The 20,381-nt window shown below is 40.3% G+C and overlaps 1 protein-coding gene across 5 annotated transcripts in view; it reads left to right on the top strand.

Moving 5' to 3' along the window:
* si:ch211-51a6.2 (neurotrypsin) overlaps nt 1-14,982 on the top strand; it is a 50,520-nt gene extending 35,538 nt beyond the window's left edge. For 4 of the 5 annotated variants that reach the window (XM_044213043.1, XM_044213040.1, XM_044213042.1 and 1 more), the window contains 8 exons: nt 3,719-3,891; nt 6,641-6,803; nt 8,486-8,700; nt 8,856-8,997; nt 10,792-11,070; nt 11,385-11,507; nt 12,121-12,401; nt 13,336-14,982. In XM_044213043.1, the coding sequence (XP_044068978.1) occupies nt 3,719-3,891; nt 6,641-6,803; nt 8,486-8,700; nt 8,856-8,997; nt 10,792-11,070; nt 11,385-11,507; nt 12,121-12,401; nt 13,336-13,655 (1,696 nt within the window). In that variant the 3' untranslated portion in view covers nt 13,656-14,982. The remainder of the gene's footprint in view (nt 1-3,718; nt 3,892-6,640; nt 6,804-8,485; nt 8,701-8,855; nt 8,998-10,791; nt 11,071-11,384; nt 11,508-12,120; nt 12,402-13,335) is intronic. The other variant, XM_044213041.1, reaches the window with a different exon arrangement.
* The last annotated feature ends 5,399 nt before the right edge of the window (nt 14,983-20,381 follow it).

The raw sequence follows: 20,381 nt of genomic DNA, 5'->3' as shown, positions 1-20,381 counted from the left end.
TGCTCTTTGTTTGGCCTTTGCCACCTCCACCTTCACCTTACGCTGCATCTCCCTGTACTCCTGTCTACTCTCTTCAGTCCTCTCAGCGTCCCACTTCTTCTTAGCTAACCTCTTTCTCTGTATACACTCCTGAACTTCCTTGTTCCACCACTAAGTCTCCTTGTCCGCTTTCCTCTTTCCAGATGACACACCGAGTACCCTCCTACCTGTCTCCCTGATCACATTAGCTGTAGTGGTCCAGTCATCTGGGAGCACTTCCTGACTACCCAGAGTCTGTCTCAGCTCCTCCCTGAAAACTACACGACATTCTTCCTTTTTCAACTTCCACCACTTCGTCCTCTGCTCTGCCTTTGTCCTCTTCATCTTCCTCACCACCAGAGACATTTGACACACTACCATCCTGTGTTGTCTGGCTACACTCTTCCCTACCACTACTTTACAGTCACTGGTCTCTTTCAGATTACAACGTCTACACAAGATGTAGTCCACCTGAGTGCTCCTACCTCCGCTCTTATATGTCACCCTATGTTCCTGCCTCTTCTGGAAGAAAGTGTTCACTACAGCCATTTCCATCCTCTTTGCAAAGTCTACCACCATCTGTCCTTCTGCATTCCTGTCCTGAAGACCAAACCTACCCATCACATTCTCATCACCTCTGTTCCCTTCACCTATATGCCCTTTGAAATCTGCACCAATCACCACTCTCTCACCTCTGGGGATGCTCTGCATCACTTCATCTAACTCACTCCAGAATTTCTCCTTCTCTTCTAACTCACATCCTACCTGTGGGGCATAACCACTCACAACATTGAACATCACCCCTTCAATTTCCAGCTTCAGACTCATCAACCTGTCTGATACTATTTTCACCTCTAGAACATTCCTCACAAACTCCTCTTTCAGGATAACTCCTACTCCGTATCTCTTCCTATCTGACCCATGGTAGAACAACTTGAACCCTGCTCCTAAGCTTCTAGCCTTGCTACCTTTCCACCTGGTCTCCTGGACACACAGTATGTCCACCTTCCTTCTCTGCATCATGTCGATCAACTCTCTAGCCTTCCCTGTCATAGTCCCAACATTCAAAGTCCCTACTGTCAGTCCTACATTCTTAGCTTTCCTCTTCTCTCTCTGCCTATGAACACACCTTCCTCCTCTCCTTCTTTGTCTTTGACCAACAGTAGTCCAATTTCCACCAGTACCCTGTAGGTCAACAGCACTGGTGGCGGTCGTTGTTAACCCGGCCCCCGACTGATCCGGTATGGAAGTCATTTTCACGATTCGCATTTTTAATTTGGCATGTGTTTTACGTCGGATGCCCTTCCTGACACAACCCTCTGCATTTATCCAGACTTGGGACTGGCACAAGAAGACACTGGCTTGTGCCCCCTTGCGGTTGCATTCCCCCTTGCGGTTGTTTTGGTACTGGTATCGTAATTTCTTTAATAATACCTAGCCCTAGTGAGCGCCCACGCCTTTATATTTAAAAACTGGACCCGGTCTCAATCAAACAACCAATCAGAGTTAACTACCACGTAACTAGCCAATCACAGCGACTCCACAAACAAGGTTAATCCAGGTTCTACCTGTCTTGGATCTTCCCTTCCTCTCTGCTAGGCTCGACAGCATGCACACAGAAGTTATGTCAAGAGCTATGGCAACTTGTGATAAATTTCCAATACCTCCTTTGCATACAACACCATACAGTACAAAACAAACCAAAAGAAGGAAGACCTTGGAGGAGAAGAGCGCTAAATAAAAATAGAGATCAGACGAGGGTCAACATCGGAGGGACATTTTCAAGATGGTGGGAGTGTAAGGGGCTGAAGAGCAATGCAGAGGCTGACCTATTCCTTCTTGGCAGGTGATGACAACAGGTCATATGCATGCAGAATGAGATAGCTAGCTATGCACTAGCTGCATTAGTTTCTGTAGCTAGCCTGTTTTTAGCCTAGTGTTTGCTAGCTTATTTTTGCTGCCTTGGTTAGATATCAGTATTGTACAGATGACCTGTTGCAGTGCTACCATTAGCACTTTGGCCTACCCATCAAGAAGGAATAGGGCAACCTCCTTGACTAGGAATCACTACGTAAGAAAAACACACCTTGATCCAGGATCTCTCAATAACTATATAGACCACTCTCTTACTTTCCATTCTTTTCTAAAGTATTAGAAAGAGTTGTGTCGTAGCAACTTTCGGCTCACTTAATTAACAGTAATGTTTTTTAACCTTTTCACTCTGCCTTTAGGCCCTGTCATTCCACTGAAACTGAACTGACTAAAGAGGTAAATGACATTTTGCTTACCAATGATTCAAATTCATCTTTGGTACTTCTATTACTGGACCTCAGTGCGGCTTTTGATACCATTGATCACAATATACTCCTAGATCATCACGAAAACTACTTTCTGGAAGAACAGAGTGTGTTTCTTCAACATTACATTGTTATTTTCTGATGTGAAATATGAAGTATCTCAGGGCACTGTTCTTGACCCTCTGCTTTTCTCTTTATACATTAAACCTCTTGGACAAATTATAGGCAGTTTTAGAATAAATTTCCACTGCAACACTGATGATATGCCTAGACGCCTGTTTATCTGCTGTGAAATCCTGGCTGTCATGTAATTTATTGGAATTTTTTAAAAATAAATTTTTTAAGCTCTGGCTCCCATTCTACATCTCAGCATTCTACTGTCGAAACCAGCTGTTATCACAACACGTTCACACAATAACCACAGGCAACTGCTCTTAAAAAAATAATAATAGCGTTTATTTAACCTTAGCACTGATTAACAATCATCAACTTCAGCCAACAACCACTATCGTCTAGTCTAAACACAATAAGCATACAACAATCAGCAACCAATAAGGTGTATGTGTGTGTCTCAATCGGGGGGGGGTGCGAGGAAGATGTGGCATGACCACATGGGTCTTTGTCACGCACAGAGCCTAAATGGCAGGCAGACCCACGAAACTCAAAGAAAAAGGGAGGACAAGCTCTAATTGTCCTCAAGATAGTGGGCACCTTAGCTAGCTATGCTCTTACGGTATCTGGGTCGTTTGAGATGTGTGCAAGTTTGTAAAAGGTGTGGGTTAGTGGAAAGGAAAGCACAGAGTAAGGCACAAGAAACCTCAAATGCTGTGGCAAAGCGCAATAACTGTCCCTTTATCACACAGTAACCTGGCAGCAAACTTTCATTCACCAGCCATGTTACTGGACTTTGGTCTGATAAAGCACAGTTATTAGCTTCCACAGTGGCTAAAGCTAACACAGTTAAACAGCCCAATGGCATGTTAACGATACAAATGGAATGTGCTAAACACAAAGAAAAACACATAGCAACTAGGAGACAGCAGTCCGTTACTCTCCAAAATAAGCAAAGCACGATTCACAACAATGAAGCTTAGATGAAATAACAGTTATAAAACCCATCTCTGCCCAGACACAAGCCTCTTACTTGAAAATCGCTCTTGGTTAGCAATTGTATGCGTCTGTTTGTTTGGGCTATCCGGAGAAGTCCTCTCGAGCTCGGATACTGACAGAACCAGGTCCACGCTATCGGCGGCTCCAATGGCAAAACTGTTCCTGACTTCCATCAGCAGTTAAAAAAAAAGAGCCTCATTTTTTAAAATATATACATTTTTTGGACATTGTTTGGGTGTAATTGACCTTGTGCTACATATAAAAATGTGGTGTTTGTTTGTCCTGACTAACAGGGGCATGGCCAAGGCATGGACCCACTTCCGACATGGTTTTGGTCCCATCTTGCTGGATGGGGTTCAGTGTACAGGCAATGAACTCTGTCTGGAGGAGTGTCCTCATAACATCTGGGAGCAACACAGCTGTGACCACATGGAAGACGCAGGGGTGTCCTGCAACCCATACACAGGTCAGAGTCAAGGAAGGAAACACATTAACTCACACACTCATATTAGACTACACTATAATCAGTAGGCGATATGAGGGGAGGGGAGGGGGGGAACGAGGGTGGATGCCACCCCCATTGTTAGCAAAATTACCAAAATCTTTCCCCTTTGTTAACCTGCTCAAAAGATGTTCTGTGCTTTATCTCATAGTGGCACTTCACATTGCCACTTTTAATAATCGCCATGGTCTGAACCTATGAAGCAGACTTTGTCTGTCTGTGAGAAGATTTAACATTTAACATGTAAGAGTCTGTCCATTCTTGATTAAATGCTCTGTTTCCACCATCTACTGTACTTCTCTCTTTTTAGAGCACGCCATGTGAAATCGTTTCTCCGACTCTCCCTGTGTGTACCTCACTCACTGACTCGACTCATGGGCCGCTAAACCAGCGCCATAAAGGCTAGAAAAGCTGCACCGGTTAAAATAGAAATGTGCCGTCAAAATTGAATAATTCTCAACAATTTAACTGTATTCTCTACAGCAGACGGGGGGAAAGAGAAAGTGTGACAGCAGCTTGACAGAGGACAGATCAGAAATTAACAGAGCTTGGACCAAAAGTGCCCTTGAATGCTCATAAACTTTTTTTTTTTTTTTTTTTTTTTTTTTTTTTTTTTTGCTGTTCTCACTTTTTTTAATAGATGCAGAGCAGGTGCAGTTGCAGAGCTTACACAGAATTCAGGCAGGCAGTGGTCAAAATCGAGGAAGCAGTCCAACACAGGCAAACAGATACAAGAGGAAGCAGGCAAAGTCAACAATCCAAAATCCAGCAGGGTCCAAGGGAAACAAAATATCAATCTAACAGACCACACAGGTAACAAATGCCAGGACACTTGACACAGAGACACAGATCTGACAAAGAGACAAGGGAAGCACACAGACTAAATACACTCAGGTGAAGGGAGATAATGAGACACAGGTGAAACTAATCAGGGCTGAGCAAACAATCACAATTGTCAGGAAAAGCAAATAAACACAGGAAATAAAGCTACCAGACACATGAGGGGAAAAGACCATTTCAAAATAAAACTGGAAATACTATACATAAACCCTCAAACCATGACACTACCTTCAGAAAAAAAGGCACGAGGGAGCCCTTCTCACCCCCCAAAAATTAACAAATCGCCTACTGACTGTAATGACTCCTGTGGGACTCCTTTGGTTAAACCAATATGACATGCCAAAGAAACAAATGATATAAATAGCAACATTTCTACTGTGGTCATATAAGCAGGAATCATCCAATAACAGATATCACTGTGATATCTAGAAGTCAAAGGCAATTGGACTTGCTATAGATTATTGAAGACATTTCGCCTCCCGTCCGGTGGTGGGAATTCCCAGGCACTTAACCTCTGTAGTTTTGTTTACATAATGAGAGTCACTGAGATCACATGTGGGTTGTTAGGCGACATGGCTAGCATGTAAGATTCACATGATTTAAGGTGTGAAAGTGTGTTAAAACTGCCTGGGAAGAGATGTCAGGACTGCACTGCAATACCCTGTTCACACATACAAACTCAAAGAGGCAGACTCCCTCCTACCTCTCACAAGCCCTTTTTCTCATTTAAGTCCCAGCAGCTTGTTAAAGTTCTATCGCAGAAAATTGGAAAGCTGATGGTGAAGATCAGCTTCTCCTCCAATCTGTTCCAAATTCTTTAACATAGTGAAGTGGAGGAGAAAACAACTATGTGCTTCCATTTCCAGAGGGAACCAAAACAAGCGGGACTGGTTGTCTCTAGGTTGTTGCTTTCGTGCAACAGAGAACATTTGCGTGGAACCCTCAACAACTTCCCCAGGTTGCACTGCTGAGTGACTTTTGAGTCTTGTGTCTTGCTGGGCGGCCCAAGGATGTTATTTGGAGGTTCAATTCACATCTGTTTGTCAGTCGGTCACCACTTACATACGTAATATCTGAGACTGAAATATCTCAACAACTATCTAATGGAATGCCATGAAAGTTTGTACACACATTTATTTTATGTATGTTATGTTAGCGTGCTAACATGCTAAACTAATTTGGTGGTAAAGATTATACCTGCTGTACATCAGCATGTCAGTATTTTGTTGCTATGCTAACATTAGCATTTAGCTCAAAGCACCGCAATGCCTAAGTACAGCCCCACAGAGCCACTAGAATGGCTATAAACCCTTAGTCTTGTTGGTCTGAACGTGGTTGGTAAGTGGTGGTAACCTTCCTCTATGATGGTTGTTCCAGTTTGACATCCCAGTTTGGCCTCCTTAACTCCTTTTTCAAATCATCTGTCTTCTCTGTCTAAAATGTGTATATTGCTGTTCTCAAAGATGTCCTTTAGATGTAGGTAGACTACTGCGTCTTGACCCAAGGAGTTGGCTCTCCTGTCTTGGGCCATGCACTTGTTCAGTGGGTGTTTTGTGGCCCTAGTGTATAGGTCTGTACATTCCTTGCTGTATGTTTACAATCCTACAGAGATTAATTGCCTGGCACTCTCCACCAGTCAGTCAGAAGTGAAGAAGCTTTTTGGAGGAGAGGCAAAACTTATTCAAGAATCTAGAGCAAGTTCAGTTGCCTTTGACTTAGCGCTTCTAGATATCCCATGACTTGGATGACTGACAATCCTCCCAGACATATCATTGTGATCTTAAGTGAGCTAAAAGAGACCACTAACACCAACACTAAAACAGATGAGATTTGTCATGCACTCCCCTGACTACGTGATCTAATACAGTATTAGTGTTGTCCTGTGTGGCTGCAGATGGTGCAGTTCGTCTGGTGGGAGCAGACAGCCACTGGGAGGGTCGTGTGGAGATTTACCACCAGGGAGAATGGGGCACTGTGTGTGATGACAACTGGACCGAGCTCAGCGCCAAGGTAGTGTGTAGACAGCTGGGTTTCAGGTCAGTGCATCACTACATCTGAGTCACTACGGAACACCTCTGTGCCTTAGGAGCTTGTGTACTAGCATGTGGTTTTATATCATTCTAAAGTAGGGAGGAACAACCATGTGCCATCATGTCTGCAAAAGATCATTCTTTCAAAGCACTAAGTAATCTTTTCCCTGATAAAGCAAAATGAAAAGAAGAATTTTTTTAAACCCCACAAAGACTGAACAACATACTGACAACTTGGCTAGTCTTAGAGCCTTAGGAATATTCATCTATTTCATTTTGCCTCGTATATGGGTTCTGGTCATGATGGTGGGAGGCTAGGCAAGGCAAATGTCATGGCAATCTGCCTGTAATATTAAGGAAAATCTTTTGTGTAAGTGGAAATGTTGGTGTAAGACTGAATTGAATTGATTGAATTGAATGAAAGGCCACACGATCACTACAGTCAATAGGGTTCATCCGCTGAGTACCATGGTTGCTTCTCATTTGCCTTATTGTATGTCTCCTCACTCCTTGCTCCTCGGGTGACCGGGAAATCGATTTGGTCTGCTTTAATGAAGGACTTATTGATTTCCTTACTTCTGTTCAGAGAAGCGATTCCTTTCTCCTCATATCTTTTCCTCGCATCTTACGTGGTAGGGACTAAGATGCAAGGATTAGACTCAAGTGAGGGAAATAAGGAGACATTTAAGCCAAATGAGAAGCAACCCACAAATGACCATGAATATCCGCAGCTAAGTTCATAGCAAATTGACCATTTTGTTATATATTATATTGTGTACAAAGCTGATAGTTTTGCCTATGGGTGTTGTTTGAAGAAAGCTCATTTAATGACCTAAATTGAGAGATTATCTGGGGAGCATAAAAGTGTTTAGTACTTTAATATTCTAAATTGCTTTAATAATTTCAGCACCAGCGGGTTTGTTTGGAGCTAGAACATTACCAAAGAGACACAAGCACAAAAAATACAATATAAATAAATGTTATTAGTGCCACCATGATTGTTGTGGTGGCATAAAAACAGAGGCCAAAGTGTTAGACAGACAGACCAACCATCCAACATCACAATCAACAAATCTGACTGGTTCGATGATTACATATCTTATTACCAGCTGATTTATTGATGGGTACCTTCAATCAGATAATTTCACCAAACTGAAATCAGCCTGATGTTGGCAAGACTGAAAACATACTGACACAAGACCTGCAGTGGCACATGGTTGCATATCTCTGATCAAATTAATATAAGACAAAAACATTTGATTAGTGATTAATGAACAAAACTGACTCATAATCACATTATAAGATACTCATACACTATACTTATATCATTCCTGTAAATAAATAATGTGGCAGGGTTTTTTTGTGCTTCCCACCAAAATTCATAACACTGAGAACCACCAGTATGCATGAGGCTTTAAGTCTATAGAAAACCTAGTTTGCATCCTTTAAATTCTGGAGAAAATCATTACAAACTGAATCAAACTGAATCTGCAATTTATAGGAAATTATACTATTTCTGTTGTTACAGATCAATTATTACTGCATCCTAAATAAAGATTTATCAAACAAGGGTATTTGCGCAGAAGTGTTTCTCACATTTACCAGAGTTTTGGTGATGTTGTTCTGTACAGCAGTAAAACGACTGTCCATAGAGAGATAGATATTCTGTGGTCATGCCTTGTCTGCAGCGGCCGAGCGGAGGTGGTTCCTAACGGGGTGTATGAAGAAGGTCGCGGGCTGATCATGCTGGACGAGGTACAGTGTCGGGGAACAGAGGCCAGTTTACTGGCCTGCACCCACTCTGAGTGGGGCCAACATGACTGCTCCCACAGTGAGGATGTAGGTGTCCGCTGTGAGAAGAGAGGTGATTCCAATGAGATATCAGGCCTGTTGCCTCTTATTGGTAAGTACACACATTGGTGGCTATTGAGGAAAGAAGGCAGATAGTTACTTTTCTCACTTATGAGATTTGTGTGTATTACCTTTGTAAAGGCTATGATATGTCAAAACTTGCTAGCATCTGAAATGGCACATTTTTCCTGCAATGTATGTTTGCAGGTCCTCTGGTGCGTTTGGTTGCTGGAGAGAGCAGGAAGGAGGGTAGAGTGGAGGTCTTCATTAATGGCCAGTGGGGAAGCGTGTGTGATGATGGCTGGAATGATGTCAATGCAGCTGTGGTTTGCAGACAGCTGGGATTCACGTTAGTATGATTACACCTTTTCTGATATTTTTGCCTAAGACAGTTAGGGACGGCTGTGGCTCAGAGATAGAGCCACTAATCGGAAGATCCCGGCTTCCCCCAGCATGTCGAAATGCTCTTGCAAGATACTGAACCCCAAATTGCTACTGAAGGCTGTGCCATCACTGTGTGAATGTGTGAAAGAGGTTTGAGTGGTCAGAAAACTAGAAAGGCGCTATTGAATTCCAGTCCATTTACCATTTAGACAAAAGCTCATGGAGTGTCCAAAATGGAAAGGTTCATCCTCTTGGGAGCATCAATTTGCTAGCCATTCTAGCAGTGTGCGTCTGGTGATGGCAAGGACAGTTGGTTGGTTCGCTCAACACTTTGGCCCAAACTGAAATATCTTGACAACTACTGCACTGATTGCCATGAAATTTTGTACAAACATTCATATAGGGGGGATTTTGCCTGGTGGTACTATATTGTACAAATATTCAGGGGTCATTAAAATCATGTGGAAATATTAACTAACAAAATAATTAAATGGAAATAAGAATGCAGAGGCCAAGTGCTCTATCAGTTTCACATGCAGTAGGTCTTTATTTATATAACACTTTTCAAAAAGAAGTTACAAAGTGCTTTACAAGGAGATAAATCCAAGAAATACCAGATAGAAGTGGACTCAAATAATTAAATAAGATTAAAAATAATCCAATAACAAATGAGGTTAAAACATAATTGCACTAAAATACAGAATAAAAACAATAAATACAGATTCAAGAGGATGCAATTCTAAAATAATGCATGTTTAAGAGAGATTTAAACAAAGAAACAGAGCTGGCCTGCCTGATCTCCTCCACAGGTCATTCCAGAGTTGAGAGGTCCTGACTCCAAAGGTCTGGTCTCCTCTGGTTTTAGCCTCGACCTAGGAACTACTAAGAGACCGCTACTGAAGGATCTCAGGCTGCACTCAGGCTTGTATGGGGTTAGCAGACCAGAGATATAGATGGGCCAACCCCATACATGGCTTGAAAGTAATCATTATGGGATTATGGGCATTCTTTTGTTGGACCTTGTGAGAAGTCTTGCTGCGGCATTATGGACCAGTTGATAATAGTATCCGAGTTGAACTAAGGAAAGTTTTGTGTTAGCCAGTTTTTAACGTCTGTAAGGCAGAATTGTAGTTTGCTCAATTGCGTTGTGTGGGAGTCATCTGCATAGAAATGGACATTGATGTGGTGCTTTTGACCTTAAGGTACTCATGGCGATGAATAAGCTTACTCAGTTCAAATTCAGTTCAATACAGTTTTATTTAGGCATGTAAGGGCAATTATATAAAGCAACCCTCCATCCACATCAACAGACACACACACAGTAGCTGGTCACAGAAAAGAAACATTCTGCAGTAACTTAGTCAGGATAAAAGGTAGATTAAAAGCTTTTATTTAGGTGGACATTATTTAATTGTTACAAATGTCAACTCGTTTCGCCCTCACAGGGATATTATCAGGGCTGAAAATGTATTTCAGAAACAAAATAACTATAAACAAAACCAGAGCCTAATAATGTCATACAGTATCAACACCAGAATGTGTTTTGAAGAAATATATTAATTTAAACAGAAGAAGGTAAGATTTGTTGCATTAAGAGGGTTTGTACAATCACAGTAGTAACAGTGGACAGCAGACAAATAAAATAAATGTACTAGAAATTTAAAAAAAACAAACATATATGTACATGTAATATATGTATTTATAGAACAAAAAGGAACAAATAATAATGATGCTGTGTGTTTGTGTGCTGTCCTCCCAGCGGTGTAGCTAAAGCTCGATCCATGGCGTATTTTGGTGAGGGTCGAGGTCCCATCCATCTGGACAACGTTCAATGCTTGGGCACCGAGATATCCTTAGGCCAGTGTCCGGCTGTGGGTCAAGATGGCCATGACTGTCGCCACAGTGAGGATGCAGGTGTCATCTGTGATTACACCCTGGATCCTGTGGGAGATGGTGCCATGGCAATGCAGACCTGTGGCCTGCGTCTCAATAACCAGCGTCGTCGACGCAGGATCATAGGAGGAGATAAGTCACTGAGGTTAGCATACGCACACAACACTCTGGTTCCAATGGAATGTATGCAGATTCACACACACTTACAAATGTCAGAGCTGAGTTTGATTCACAGTCTCTTTAAGCCCCTGTACAGCAATACAAGTGTTATTATAGTAGTTACACTGCCTGACTTAAAAAAAGAGAATTACCTCACTTTACAGTGTAACGTCCCCAAAAGTGATGGAAACATGACTGTGTGTGTGTGTGTGTAGTTGTCCAGACAAGTCAGTGGAATTGTGCTTCGGTTTCAGCCAGCCCCTGAAAGCCTAACTCTGGCTTGTGTGTATGTGATTTCAGGGGTGAGTGGCCCTGGCAGGTGTCTCTGTGGCTCAGGTCTCAGTCTAAAGGCAATCATCCTCTGTGTGGAGCATCACTTATCAACCCCTGCTGGGTTGTGACCGCCGCCCACTGCTTTAAGAGGTAGGAGACAGCTCCCTCTAATGGTCACCTGTTGTCATTAGAAACATTATACAGCTCAAAAATAGGATATGTCCATTTTATTGATGTCACATAGTCTTTTTCCAGCTATACATTAATGAAATCTGTAAAATTTAGAAATTTAAATTTTTGCATAACATTTATGTTTTTGATTGTTACCATGTAATGGGCCACATAATGTTACCAAAATGGACACAGATTTTAGTAGGATTTATGAATCTAATCACTCTGTAAACTGTAAAACTTCTTTAGTTGTAAATTTTATTTTGAAACTTGAAATGATTTGAAATAATTTTTCCTGGTAAATTCCACACACACAAGATGTTGAAACCATGTTTTTTTAACTGAGTCACTCAAATGTAAGTAATTAGAAATCCAGTCTACTCACTTGTGTTCAGCTTTTGGCAGTGTTTTTATTTCTACCACTTTTTAATTTTTTTCTGTTACATCTTTACCTAGTGTTGTGTACTTTGTATTTATCAAAATTAGTAGTAGCACTATTTTATGGGTTATGCATGCCATCTAATATGGATTGCACATTAAATGATGGCCATTTATTAAGACCATCATTTCCAATTTTTCTTTGCTCCTCCAGATTTGGCAGAGACCCCACCCGCTACGTGTTACGCCTGGGTGACTACCACACTGAGGAGCAGGATGACTTTGAACGCACCTTGTCCCCTGAACGCATCGTTATCCACAGAAAGTACCACACTCAGGGCTGGGAGTACGACATCGCCCTACTGCGGCTCAAAGGCACAGAGGGCAACTGTGTGGCATTCAACCCTCATATTGGTGCAGTGTGTCTGCCAGAGCCAGGTAACAAGTGGGAGAAGAGGCCTGCTGCCTGTGTGATCACTGGCTGGGGCATCACAGGTAACTACACTGCTCAGACCTTCGCATGTTGAGCACTGTCCTCAAAGGGATACAATGACATGGGAACTTAATTTTCCATCTGTTAGTCTTTCATTGGGCTAGAAATTTATATACTACTTATTTGCAACAGCAGATACGTTTTAGGCAACTCAAAACAAATGGTCATGGTTAGGGAAAATTGGTAGTTCTGGTGAAACATTTTTAAAAAAGCCAACATTGACATGAACCACAGACAGGAAATGTTGAATTTTCTTTCCTTAACCTCAACTTAAGTGTTTTACTAGCCTAAACCTAACAACATGCAGGACATAAGACTGTGGTGTCAAAGTCAGGACAGGACTTTTCGAGACATTGCGTGTAGTCACTCACTGCATTTACTAACAATTTCTAATTTGTACAGTTCTATTTCTACACATTGAATAAAGAAGATACAGCATGTAAATAATAACTTCGTGGTTGCTGGTAGGCATTTTTACCGGTGACAATGTAAGGGATATGTGTCTCAAAACCTGGCAAATAAAACCAAAGGGAAATGTTTAGTTTTTTTTGTAATGTGGGTGAACTGGCCCTTTAACAAGGGTTTCAGATTAGATACCGAAACAGTGAAATACAGTTTAGCATCTAATCAGAAGTGCAAAAAGCAGTACAGGGCAGAGTAATGTACATATGTATAGTGGTAATATATAGAAGAAACAGTAAGGGGTAGAAATGAATATGCTAAGAAATAAGCTTTGGGTATCAGCATACATATACCTGTAGTACATGTCCAAGGGCAACCAGCATCATACATACTTTGACTGCTACTGTGTGGTGCGTCCGGTGTGGGTTGTTTTTTTTTCATTCATTTGCTTCATTATTTGTATTTCTATTGGGTATCTTCTACTTAATGCTTTCACATTACTGTACTTTTTTCCTGTCTGCTTCCTGCTGTCAGACTCAGCGTATTCCCGGACTCTGCTCCAGGCCTGGGTCCCCCTTCTACCAGCCTGGAAGTGTAAGAAGCGATACGGTGATCGCTTCACCAGCCGTATGCTGTGTGCCGGGAGCCTGTCAGAGCACCACCGTGTGGACAGTTGTCAGGGTGATAGTGGGGGTCCGCTGGTTTGCCAGGGGGAGGGGGGGCGTTGGATGCTGACAGGAGTCATCTCCTGGGGTCATGGCTGTGGTAACCCTTCTTTCCCTGGGGTGTACACACGTGTTAGCAGGTTCCTGCGATGGATCGAGAAGGTCATCAACAAACTCTACAACAACTAATGATGGAGAATAACACTGGATAACCAATGTTAAGTGGCCTCAGGGCTTGTGGTAGGAGGTGTGTATTGGTAAGAATTAAGCCTGCTGGCCATTGTTTCTGTGATGTGCCTCCTGAACACCTACACTGAGCTTGTCGGATCATTTGTTTCTTTTATCACTTCAAAAACCATGTTAATGATATTGTATAATGTCACGCAGTGTGAACTAATGCCAAATTTCCATACAGTAGGGTTGGTAGGTAGCTTATGTTGTAGATTTGACATTCGCCCAAACACCCATGTGCCTGTTTCTTGCACGTCTTCATCTAACCAGTTCAATGGCTGCTTCTTTCATCCCACGCTCACAAAAGGGTATTTAAAACTGATCTGCCAACACAAAAGCACTAAAAAAAACAACTTTTTCCTTATCTTGCAGTGAAAACCAATCATTAGTGCTTGTAGAGTTAGCAGTGCTTTGCTGACCAATAAGACTGCGTCACAATATTAGCCTTCCAATGGGGTGCCTGTAGAAAGCTATAAATGTGAAGCTTCATGGTTCCCAAGTTGAGAATCTGATCCGAAGTGGAAAAACCTGCCCGAACCCAACGTGCAGAAATACATTTTGATTTATCGACAGTACTATTCCAGACAGAATAGTATCCATCCAGACAGACTGGATTAGAGAAAGACATGTTGACACATAGACCTGAGACTTGTGGCACTCGAATTTGTATCTGGCTACTAGGAACCAAGTGGACCCATGAAGACCTCTACTGGTACAGTTAAATAATGCTATACTAAGCCAGTCATGTGAAAAGTTGAATGACATTGCACTAAAAAACATGCTTTACAATCACACTGGGTCACCTGTAATTACAGGTCTATAATAACATTTACTATCAACTACCATAAAGTTAAAAAAAAATAAGCTAGTCCATTGATAGGCTGTCTACTCATTGCTTAGGACCAAGACTGAATTACCAATCAGACAAAACGGTCACATTTAAGTGTCAAGCTGGGAAACAGGGAGAGGACCCAAATGCAGACAGCAGGTTCAGTTCAGTTGTTTTAATGAAAAGAACAAGGCTTACTCCGGCTCTAGACAGGCAGTGGTCACAACGAGGTAAGCAGTCAAAAAAGGCAAACAAGTCCAGCAGGGAGCCAGCAAAAACCAAAAGTCCATAAACAAAGGTACACCAGAAACACAGCATTAATCCAAGAGACAAATGGTAAATGGACTGTACTTATATAGCGCCTTTCTGACTACTCAGAGTGCTTCAACTACATATCACATTCACCCCATTTACACACATTCATACAGCGATGGCAGAACTGCTCATCAAAATAACTAATCATTCACACACCGAAGGCACAGCCCCTGGGAGCAATTTGGGGTTCAGTGTCTTGCCCAAGGACACTTGCGACAACATGTGGGCTGGGGGAAGCCGGGATCAAACCGCCGACCTTCCGATTGGTGGACAACCTGCTCTACCAAGCCACAGCTGCCCAAAGAACACTAGGGTCAGGAAGCTTAACACACACATACAATGACAATCTAACACAGACCACAGGAAGACACAGACTTAAATATACTCAGGGAGGGGAGACAACAGACACAGGTGAAGCCAATGAAGCAGGTGAAAACAGTCACAGCAATCAAAGACAGGAAGCAAAACTGGCACACGAGGGAAGGAGAATATTTCAAAATAAAACAAGAAATAACCAAACACAAACCCAAAGCCATGACATAAACAGGCAAATTCCCTGAGGCCCCAGAGCCCAGGAGCCTGCAAAAGCCTCAGGTTCACTGTTTAACAATTGGTTTGTGGTAATTTGTGGTAACTAACTGTAACTATGTTTGGGGATATGGGAATACCAGCATGTATATTATCAAATGATATCATAAGAGTCTTAGGGTGGGTCCTGCTCCATCACCTGATCTTGAGGCCCTGTCTTGGAGAGGGTCCCTGTGTCAAAATATACAAACATGTAAAACTTTCATCATTTCAGCTGATATTGTGTTTACATGGTAGATAATACAAAATGAATTTGTATTTATTTTTGGAATACTGTACACAATCCATGTGTACAACTTTAGCGTATACAACAAGGTATACTTTCTTTCTGTGTTCTGTTCTGCATTGGCCAATGCAATTTTCATTTTTTATCTGTTTAATTTATTTGGAAAAAACATCAATGTTTACTTTGTTAAACTGTATTATTTAAGTAGTTTTAATTTTAACATTCCACTATGAGACTAGAGAAATGCAACATTGCTGCTGGGATATTTAATATAATGTATCTCAGCCACAGAACACCAGTATTTAACCACAAGACACTTAACAGAGACACTTAGCTGGCTTGTTTCTATTCAGAGCCTTTAGTTCATGTTGTAGATATCATTCAATAAATGTCTTTTTTAATCAAAAAGTATTACATTTCCCACAATCCCTCACAAATTCCCTTATATTGTGTGATCCATGCTCTATACAATTGTAAAATTCTCAGAGAAAGCTGGAAAAAATACCTACAATGGCTCACATGGTGTTTTCAGTATAATGTACAATTCCACAGCACTAATTCCATCTCTCCACATCTCTCACTTTATCTTTTTAACATACTGTTGTCACTTGTTTATTTATTCTGACAACTGTACTTTGGTCTCTCTCAGTGTTAAATTGCTCTTAATGATGCTGTGACAGATTGAGGAAGTATTAAGCTTGCCTTAACAGCAGACAGCAAATTAAAACAACAGAATACAGGGAGATTTTTTCCTACAATATATGAATTATTCTTTGCCTTATGCACACACAAAAATACAGAAACAAAGCAAAGCTATGATAACAATAGCACATATAAAGGCACTTAAAAAGAAACAAACAACAGCTCAAAACACACAGAACCAGTCGAAACAATCTTTTCATACATTGGTAATCCCTAACAGAATGCATCTAAATTGAAAATGAATTATCAAATATTATTTCATTAATTCACTTCACATAGTTACTCTCTGGAGAGCTCATACAAAACATTCTGCAAGGTTTACACCAAGGAAAATTCATTCCGCTTCTTCGTCGTCTATCAAATCCATACACTTCACAAAAGCAGTAAATGGTCCCCAAACCTTTTCAAGCATTTCCTATTTCCCTTTTAATAAATATATAACCTTTTCCTAACATAAGACTTAATATCATCTGCCTAACCCATTGTTTAAAACATGGCCGGTTTGTTAGTCATTGAGCATGCAGAAAACTAAGATTTATCATTATTCTTTCCCTTTTCATAAAATTGTGTTTCTCTTGACACTGCCCTAAAACATTAGTAAAAACATTTAGGATCCAATGGAATAATTTTAGAAATAATCTTCTCCACTGTATTTCTTATTTCTTGCCTCTTCTCAGAAGGTCTTTATTTTTCTGCATTGCCAAATAGTGTAACAATGTCTCCTTCACTTCTATGCATTTAGTGTCTAAATCTGGAATGTTTTAAATGTATTTATTTAATTTTACTAGAGTGACAGACTGTATGTTGGCATTTACCAATTCTACTGTATTAATCGAGTTGAGTACTTACTGACTGAGCAGGAGCCTCAGCGCAGTCTGATTTTCTCCTTTGTTATAGCAGTTTCTAAGTCCTCCCTAAGTGTTTAGTTCATAATCAGAGTTCTCTGGAGAACTTGATAACGATAGGTTGTAAAACTTCTCAGTTGAAGATATATTTCCTTGAAAATATTTCCTATGTCATACTTCCACTTAATTTCAAATGACATCAAGTTATGCGTGATAGGTAAATACAAATCTGGGATTTCTTTCTGTTCTTTTCGAGAATTATTACTAGAATATAATAAAATATACCTGTCTAGAAATGGCCTGGATCTCTCCTCAGTTGAGGTTTGTTTGTTTATTCAGTTCCCCATTAGCTACTGTATTTTAACAGCTACTCTTCCTGGGGTCCCCATTCGTATTTTTAACAATACTTCAGTAACAGAAAATACATCAACACACATCTGTAACATTCATACTCACAATAAGACTCAATACATGACACAACCACTAAGACACACAATTACCAATACCAGCTTATAGCCTGTCTAATACATGCAATACCTCTGTATAATAATTTCATCTCTTACATAATTGAGAAAATAAATCACTTAGTAACTCATCCACTAAATCACAAATAAAAGTGGGATGATAGCGCTCTACATCCATATCACATCTTGAAGAACAAAAAAATCATATAATGTTCTACACTATTCCTTGTGTAAACAAATACAATCTTTACTTTTTGTTAAAACATGTTGTATTACTTTCTGAAATCAAAAAAACCTGGTAATGAATTCCGTGCCACCACTGCTCAATAATGAACTATTCTCTGTATTAAACTAGTTCTACACGGAGGCAACTGAAAACTACCCTATGATGACTGCCGAGTAGAATAATGATATCTGATAGGTCACTATAAAGTATTTCTTGGTTTTAGTTATGATATTTTTAATAAAGCAGACTAGAGGATAATGCAACCTGCTTTTTACACTTAACCAAGCCAAATGATTATTCATTGTACTTACTCTTGTTCGATATGGGCAGTGAAGAGCAATGCAAGCTGCATTGTTCTGAGCTACCTGTAACCTGTTCAGATCACTTTCTGCTGTGTTGGACCAAATCACTGAACAATTATCTAACTGTAATTACACTAATAACTGCATTAATCGTTTGGTTAAATAGCTAGGCATGAATGTTCTACAGTGTTTTATAGCAGCCATTCTTCTGCCCATTTTGCCACCATTTGATCAATTTGGCTGTTCCAAGACATTTTACTATCAACAGTGATCCCTAATAGTTTTGCATCTGTTACTTGTTCAATATCAATATAATTAAGTGTAAAATTGGTGCAACTCTTATTGAATATTTTGAACCAATTACCATACATTTTGTCTTTTCTACATTAAGAACCAATTTATTTACCTTTACCCATTGATCCATGCAGCAGCAGATGCTTCAAAGCCATAACAGCTTAACTTATTCAATAGTAATTTGTGACTTGTTGGATCTTGTGCACTTGTGAAAAAACTAACACTACCATAGTTGGGGTTTTCAATTGAACCACTGCATGGGCTGTTAATCTGCTAAATGGTGTTGAATTTGTGAGATGTGCTTCAGACCTGGACCTACAGCTTGTGGTATTTTGAATTGACATTGTACAGTAAAAGTCTGTGAAAATGTTTATGACTCCTTATTTTGCACCTATAAACTCCCCAGCTGGAGTTTATGTACTGATAGCATTTTCTGCAGCTATCACTCACTTTCTATCATTTATATTTGCCTTTTTTAATGCAGCATTAACATCATTCTGTTGTCTTATGAAGTTAGGACAATCATTACCATAAAATGTTTTTACAATAGGGAATAATTAAATAAAAATTATATAAAAAGTTATATTTAGTTAACATAATTCCACAATAATTCACTTTAAAGTGTATAGCTAAGGAGATTCCTGAACGTTGTAAGTTTGGTCTTTAGGGAACTATTTTCCACTCACCAGAGGTAGGACTAAGTTTGCAAGAGAAACAAGTAAGTCTTAAAGTCTTAAAGTCTCAAGTCAAGTCCAACTTCTAAACTTTGTGTTTTGGGTCTTAAACAAGTCTTTAAACAAGTCTTTTTCACTAAATGCAATGCTGTTTTTAAAATTTGAACAGTAACAGTTCAGTAAATTTACACAAACAATGAATGCTTTTTAAAATTTGTATACAAATTAGTTTAAAAAAACTTCATGACATTTAAAATTAGACAGATAATGAGTCCACACCTCTTCCACTTACAGCACAACTATGATATGGTACATTACATGTCCATTGTAATATCAATATATGTGGTGTATATATATTATCATGTATATATTATCAGCTGAGGTTGCAATAACAGAAGATGAAGATGACAAATGAGACTCTGGGCATAAGCAGGCAGCAGTAGTAAGAATTGCAGATACTCAGCCTTTATACTCCCCCAGATGGTCTGTGATTGGGTGCCTGGGTTCACAGATTTACCACAAGGGCATGAAGAGAACCTAAAGCTGAGGCCCACAGAACCTGGGAAGCAACATAGCACATATCAGCACATTTTAACATTTACACAGCCACCTATGAGAGTGTTGTAAAGATGAGACTAAAAAAATCCTATAATTTCATGTTTAAAATTGCAGTTTAATTGGGAACATAAACATTAAAACAACCATTCTACAACATAGCCTTTTTCTGCATTTTGTGCCTTTAAATCTGTATTTGGAATGGTAACTTCTCTATGCACTGCAGCCCTCGTCTTTGCCACATCCCTCTGACTAGTAGAGTAGCCAACCATGTGTAAGTCCAATTGATTGGAGCATAGAAGTTCATTCTTGACTTTTGGTAATGGTATGTGTAACAAAGTAATCCAGGCTCAAAGATCAACTTACAAGCTCATCCAGGAAGGAGAGACCCAAAAGAACTGCCTCACCAATGTTCAGTGAAAGAGATCTCAGAGGTCATCATCCTGGAGCAGTTCCTCAGAACGTCAACCCAGAGCTTGAAGTTTGGATCAGAGTGCAATCCCAAGAGTGCAGATAAGGCAGCTGAACTCATGTCCACCAGACAGGGGACCATCTGTACCTGCAACATCAGTCAAGACCAACAAGATGTAAGATGCTTTTATTGTGGGGAGTTGTCCAGCCAGGAAAAGCAAGTACTTCTCTGTTCTGTGCCAAGGCCAGTCGA

The sequence above is a fragment of the Siniperca chuatsi genome, linkage group LG11, assembly GCF_020085105.1.
Source record: "Siniperca chuatsi isolate FFG_IHB_CAS linkage group LG11, ASM2008510v1, whole genome shotgun sequence".
Classification (NCBI taxonomy): domain Eukaryota; kingdom Metazoa; phylum Chordata; class Actinopteri; order Centrarchiformes; family Sinipercidae; genus Siniperca; species Siniperca chuatsi.
The sequence above is the reverse complement of the archived record's forward strand: the minus strand, read 5'-3'. Positions and strand labels throughout refer to the sequence as shown.